This window comes from Chenopodium album, chromosome 9 (genome assembly GCF_948465745.1).
Source record: "Chenopodium album chromosome 9, dcCheAlbu1.1, whole genome shotgun sequence".
NCBI classification, from domain to species: Eukaryota; Viridiplantae; Streptophyta; class Magnoliopsida; order Caryophyllales; family Amaranthaceae; genus Chenopodium; species Chenopodium album.
In genome coordinates, this window is record NC_137842.1 from 70,460,191 (window position 1) to 70,466,708 (window position 6,518).

Sequence of the window (6,518 nt, forward strand, 5' to 3'; positions counted from 1 at the left end):
TTTTTAAATGGAATAATCTTCACAACGGCACTTTCTCAATGAAGACACAAATTGTCCCAACAAAGGCTATAGACCTATAGTTAGACTGCTAACAAATCATGATAGGATTTTTAAGGAAATTTCATAGGGTAGCCTTATCCCTCAAGCATCACCGCAACTCATCAATCACCTCAAAATTTAAGACCTAATAATGCAACACTCCTTCAATAATTACCATTGTTCCAAGCATGGGCCAAGTGTGATACAAATGTCATGAGTCATGACACAACACTCGGACTCCCCCTAGGATTAGTATTTAATGGCCATAGGACATCTAATGGTCACTCAAATCATCCAAGAAACTGACATTATACGGAGTAGTCTACAAAATCGTCAAGACTCCCCTTTACTCTCAATCGTCATCAAAAAAATCGTGATGGTTAAGGTTTAATTAGCCACTAAAATCATCCAAGTAGATCTCTTACACTTCCCTTTACTCTCAATCGTCGTCAAAAAAATCGTGAGGGTTAAGGTTTAATTAGGGTCTTCCTTACCATTTTTTTTTTAAAAATCATCCAAGAACAAAAATAATTAGTACTTGTAGTCTACAATAAACACCATATTTGCATAATCTAATCTTGTAAAAGGATGAGGATCATAAAAAGGATCTTGATGAAAGACAATGGCAAATGAATTTATAACCAGCTAACTAAAATTTGCAGGGCTCATTTCTTGTGTATAGTAGAATGCCCTCGCTATTGTTACAGAAGGCATACAGCATATGCATAGCCAAATTGGTAGTCTTAGACTCTTAGCCAACTCAAGTTAATACAATACATCATTGTGCATTGAGGTTCCTGTGAAATGTTAACTATGTACCTCAGAATTGTAGTGATGACAACCTTGAGGGAAAACAGGGCATACTTGATCAGGATATAACAGAACTGAATAATACTTAGACATGCATTCCCATTCTTGCATACAAACACTATTTGTACAACAAAAAAATCCAAAATTACAGAACGAGCTGGTCCATCATGAAGATTCTTCTTGATGAGGCTCTTCCACAGAGAAGGCCGTTACCTTGTCCACAATCAACTTGTCAAATATACGGGGCTACTGGAAGTAAAAACCTGCTGACAAGCCATAGTATGTCACCAGAAGCATCAGACAAAAGAGATTTTTTCCCATGGCCACAAGTTTTTGAAAAATTGACAACATAAGCTAATGTGTAATAAGGGAAGTATTGGAAAATTGGGTCATTACATCCTTCATACAACAATCAAGAAAGTAAATCATACAATGATATCACAAAACTCAAATCACAATAATACAGTATATTACTTTACTCGAGAAGAGCGATACCTAGATGATCAAATCAACTTTACAATTTTGTTTCTAAATTCAAAAGGCTGTTCAATATTTAAATGAACCACAAGCTATTTGCATGAGTACATGGCATTAGAAAAAAAAAAAAAAAAGATTTGTGGCCAACTGATGTCCGTTGGACAAGTTTTCCGTAGAGAAAGCCAGTTTTAGATCATACAATATGCTCTGATTTACTAAGGTCTTTAAGAGCTAGAAAGATTATTTGCTATTACTGTCCTCCCAAAATAATGTCAAGTTTATAATTCAGTTCAGAGGAAAAAGGCAGAAAGTTTTTTACATTACATCGCAGCAGAAAACATGGAAATAGTTGTATGAAATCACTACTCTGTAACCTTAATCCTTATTGCCCAACCAATCTCAATTCCCCCTACCTTATCCTCTATTCTCCCCAGCCATATGTTTTCAATACCTTTGAAGATCAAAACTGTTAAATAAAATTTGTACTCCAAGAGAAGGTATTTTTTTGGACAAAATCTGTGTCATGACATTTCAGCAGTAACAGTGTACAGTATCGACAGTTGATTTCAGATAATAATTTAGAACTGGCTTTCTTTAAATTCTCTCGCCCTCTCTCTTTACCCCTTATAATGATGTTAGAGATGTGTGAGCCTGTGGAGTGTGGGCTCATGGATAATTTTGCATTCATCTGGACAATTCTCAGGGAAAGGAAGATAATTTAACATTCAAATGATGGAAAATACAATAGGAAGAAAGGATGATTGTTCAAAAATGCACAGAACTAATAAAACGTAAAGTTGAGATGAATAAACAGCGCAGAAAAGAATATTGTTCAAGCATTAATTGGTACTTAACCTCAGTCGGGCAATGCAGTTCCCCTTTCCAGATTGTTCTTGATCTCCAGTGTATATTTCCCAAATGCCCGTTCAATTTTCTTGTTGAAATGCTCATTACGGTCATTGATAGAGTCAATATCCTTCTCTTCACGGAACTTCCTCCTCCTGCTAAATGATTGACGTTTCTCATCTCTATCCTTAAGCTCCTTGACCATTCTATCAATTTTAGCTTCAGATGTCTTTGGATCCTGTATAAACAATATGAGAAGAATATATTATAATAAAGAACCAATACTTTCTTTAATCATTGATGAACACCATAATTGCAACACTGCTATAAGCCTATAAATACCTTCCCATATTGAAGGCTGGATGCCTCACGATAAAACTCAGGGTCCTGTTCTTTCAACTTGTTGTATTCTTCAAGGTCAACTGCTATATTTTTGGTGCGCTTCTTGTATGCATTGTACAATGACTTTTGATTAAAAACTGCATCAGCAAGTCATGTGTAAGAGCACTTACATGTAAATGTCAAATAGGTTCCTATCACCAACATTTTATTATCCAAGCACTCTATAAAGGAGTCAGTGCACCTGGACTATCCTCAAAATCTTAAGTTAAAAATTAAAATAATATAATTAATAAAGCAAACTTTGATGTTCTTCACTTATTTTGTTTAAACAAACCCACGAAGGCAGTTATTTACGAAGTACTGTATCTACCTATCACTAGGTAATGAATTTTCATCCTTTCAAAATCTCTAGCAATACAAGTACTTCAGCTTAATAATTGAGATTAAGCAGGAAATGTACAACAGCCGTAGAGATAAGAAACGACAAGGTGAAACAAACAAAGATCACACAATAAACACTATTCCTTTATAGAAAAGTAAAATGCTCCAATAGCCATCACATTTTAAGGAATTTAATACTCCGTGATTGGTACAAAACTTACCATCCCAACCAGTTGGAGCTGGATCTTTCTCCCATTTCTTATATTTCAACTCTGCTGCATCCTGAGTATCCAACATGTATGCCTTTGTCATATCCAAACCATTAGCTTCCAGAAGTCTGCCAACTTTTTTCTTCCTTTCTTCAAGCCATTTCTCTTTGGACACTCCCCTAGACTCAGTAGGAGCTTCCATTCTTTTCTTCTCTGCCACCATAGCTGTTTGATTGGCTTTTTTGGCTTCATTCTGCAAGAAAAAATAAAGTTGCAGGAAATGAAAAGTGCAACAGGCCACATAAAATGTAGTACTCATAATTTCGATAATCATATAAATATGATCATCATATGAAGAAATTTTAGGCATTTAAGGTTCCAAAATACTCACCATCTTAAGCCTTAATTCAAATAACTTCTTCTGTCTCCCTGTAAGTTTAGACAAGTCAACTTCTTCCATAGTAGCTTCTTCAGGATGGTCATCAGCATCTTTATGTGTTTCTACTTCATTGTATGATAATTCAATTTCATCAGGAGCAGCTGCATCAAGCTTGGCTTGGCTCCCACTAGCTCCTGTAGCCTCTAAGAACACACAGTGGCATAGAGCCAGAAACATCAGCTATCATCGCAGAATGAAAAGATGCAATCACCACCCACTTTCTTCAAAAGGATTGATTGCCACAATAATAATATGATTTCCAAAGTACCTATAACTAATACTATGGTTGCCACAAGAGGTAGACCATACAGGATGGTAATTAATTTAGGGTGCAAGCCATGCAACATAAAAGAGGCGCATGAATAATTTTAAAAGCAATATAACTATGTCAGCATTCAGTATGTGGCAAAATACCCAGTAAGTTCAGATGTAAAAAGAAACCAATTCAAAAGTCTGTTTACCTTGGATTGAGGATACAAATATTTTAATAACTTTCAGCCACTATATCTAAATGTCAGGCACCATATTAATATGATTGAACATAAGGCTTAAACTGGGATCTGTGTGGTTGATCACTAGCAGTTAGTAACATATTGGCTCACAAAATGACGCAATTGATAAAGTTACTGGATAACCATCGACCTTAACTGTTATTTGCAGTTTCGTTTATAAATAGTTCCAAGTGTTTGGGATTCTTGTAAAAGTTCCTGCCCAGAAATCTGATAATTAACCGAGAAGAGCTCTAGGGAGTGCTAAAGTTTCAATGTTTTAGTGGTATGCTCATTGAAGTGCTTATAGAGAGCTATAGATTGTGGATTTTGCACCCTTGATATGTCCGCATGGGTAGACCAGAACAGAAATCTTCCAAGTGCCCACCAGCACACTAAAGCAACTTCCCACTCCAGTTTATAATCTTATATTTACGTAAAGCTGGGAAATCATTACATCCACACAGTAAAACACAGGAAATAGTTTCCAAAGCTTCTATAGTACCTGTGCAATCTGCCATTAGATTGCAATACACTATTCAAGAAGAAACTCCAAGAAAACTCTCTCGTGATTTTGTGACAACCATTGATAATCAAACACATCTAAAAATGCTTAACTTGAGTGAAATGTGAATTAAGGAAGACAATAGACTAACTCCAAGAAAACTCTTTTCATTTGGTATACGTTTCTCACCCCAAACCCTCTAAATGAGGATCCCCCCATTCTAATGCTTTAGTTATTCAGCTTTAATGTTTGTTTCCAAGATTAATTCAATGTGCTTTTCACAAGATAGTAGCTTTATTTTAACTTTTTTATTAAAATAAAATGATCTCTCATCTGTACCTATCCTCCTCTATATCAAGGGAAAAATCACAACAGTTGAACGTTAAATTAAGATATCTCACAAGAAGAAAGGAAATATTTTCTCAAGGCATTGCATCACCACAAGCAACTTTTTCAAATTTCTTCAATTGTTCACCCTGGTATTCTTTTCAAAGGTGTATTATTTACAAGATAAAAGCTTTAATTAAGTTAATAGAACCAAGATTCTTCAAGTAATCCAACGCTTGTTTGGTACCCTAACACATAGTTAAATGACACTGCGAAGCTACGAATCACATACATCAAATTTCAAACAAATGCTCTCATAAGTTCAAGGTGATGCACCACCATAAGCATCTATGTGATCTATGTTCACTCCACTCTCCACCTTCTTACGATAACAGAACAACATAATATATGATGCTTATATTAAAAAATTGGCAATAAATTCATATCAATTCGGCAATAAGATGCTTCTATATACAATTATCATTCCATTAATTCATTCCAAGTAATAACCTATACCATAAATTAGATGAAAAGCACAAATTAATAAGCAAATAAAAGAAACAATACCTTTGTTGGTTTCGGCGAAACGAGCTTTGGCTTCGGCAATCTTTATGAAGCAATACTCAACGCATTCATGGTAAGGGTTTGACGCATTTCTGCAATCTGGATGAACACCTCTTTCCCGATCCATTATTTTTTATTTTTCGCAACCTAAAATGCAAAAATCCCAAATAATTTAGGGTTTATTCACTTGAATGGTAGTAAAAAGCAACCAAATTTAATAATTGATCACAGAAAAATAAAATTGAAGTGAGAATTTGCATATTAATAGGACAAAGGGAATAACGAATTTTACCAGATTTATTATTGAATTGCAGAAGAGCTAAGTTTTTTGTGATCGGCAAATCAAGAGAATCAAAGGAACCCTAATCAATCGTTCTGGAAATTGGAGCTGGGCAAACAGAGGAAAAGGGAAGAAAACGAGCCCTAGAATTTTGATTACTGCCGAGTCGAGGTCGAATAGTGGCTAACGGAAGCGTGGTCGAGTAAGATGAATTTCTTTCGGATTATTTTTAACTGGTCCCGTTTGAAGTCGGGTTGTGTCTTGTTGTACTTGTGTTTGTGTTTGACAAAGAGTTTATTAATGTTCCGGTTTCAACCAATACTAATTCTATACAATTCTATCTTATGGTAAGTTTAGAAGTCTAGAACTATAAAACATGGTATTCTTTGCTATGCGTAAAACCAAGTTAAAAAATTATTTTACTGGTTTAAGATGTTCCATACCCAAACTCAAATAGCCACTTTAGTTCACAGGTGACTGGGACCACATATCTATCGCCTAGACAATTGAGTAGAACATGACCATCTATAAATGGTTGTATATGTTTATTGAAATTTAAAGCATGCATCGCGTGCATATAGATATAGAAAACAGCTAAACATAAATATAAGAGTATAAGACTTTATAAGCAATAAGAATATTTCTATAAATTATACTCTTTTTGTTTCATAATGATATTACGATCCAAGAAGAGACTATGTTTGAATACAAGGGAATGCCATATTTATAGTTTTACATATATACTATGTATATATATCAATTACCATTACCTTCTTCAAATAAACAAGTCTAAGTGCTCATTAAGATTTAA

General features: G+C 34.7%; 1 protein-coding gene across 2 annotated transcripts; it reads right to left on the reverse strand.

Annotated features, from left to right (window-relative positions):
- Positions 1–915: 915 nt before the first annotated feature.
- Positions 916–5,917, reverse strand: LOC145559094 (uncharacterized). 2 transcript variants are annotated; one of them, XM_081620504.1, is made up of 7 exons: positions 5,720–5,917; positions 5,431–5,574; positions 3,496–3,686; positions 3,117–3,357; positions 2,515–2,651; positions 2,182–2,410; positions 916–1,112 (listed from the first exon to the last, which is right to left on the reverse strand). In XM_081620504.1, the coding sequence occupies exons 2-6, from the start codon at positions 5,552–5,554 to the stop codon at positions 2,183–2,185; spliced, it is 921 nt and encodes a 306-aa protein (XP_081476630.1). In that variant the 5' UTR covers positions 5,555–5,574; positions 5,720–5,917; the 3' UTR covers positions 916–1,112; position 2,182. The 2 variants fall into 2 exon arrangements, with proteins under 2 accessions (XP_081476630.1, XP_081476631.1); XM_081620505.1 differs by having other exon boundaries at positions 916–1,115.
- Between the last annotated feature and the right edge of the window lie 601 nt (positions 5,918–6,518).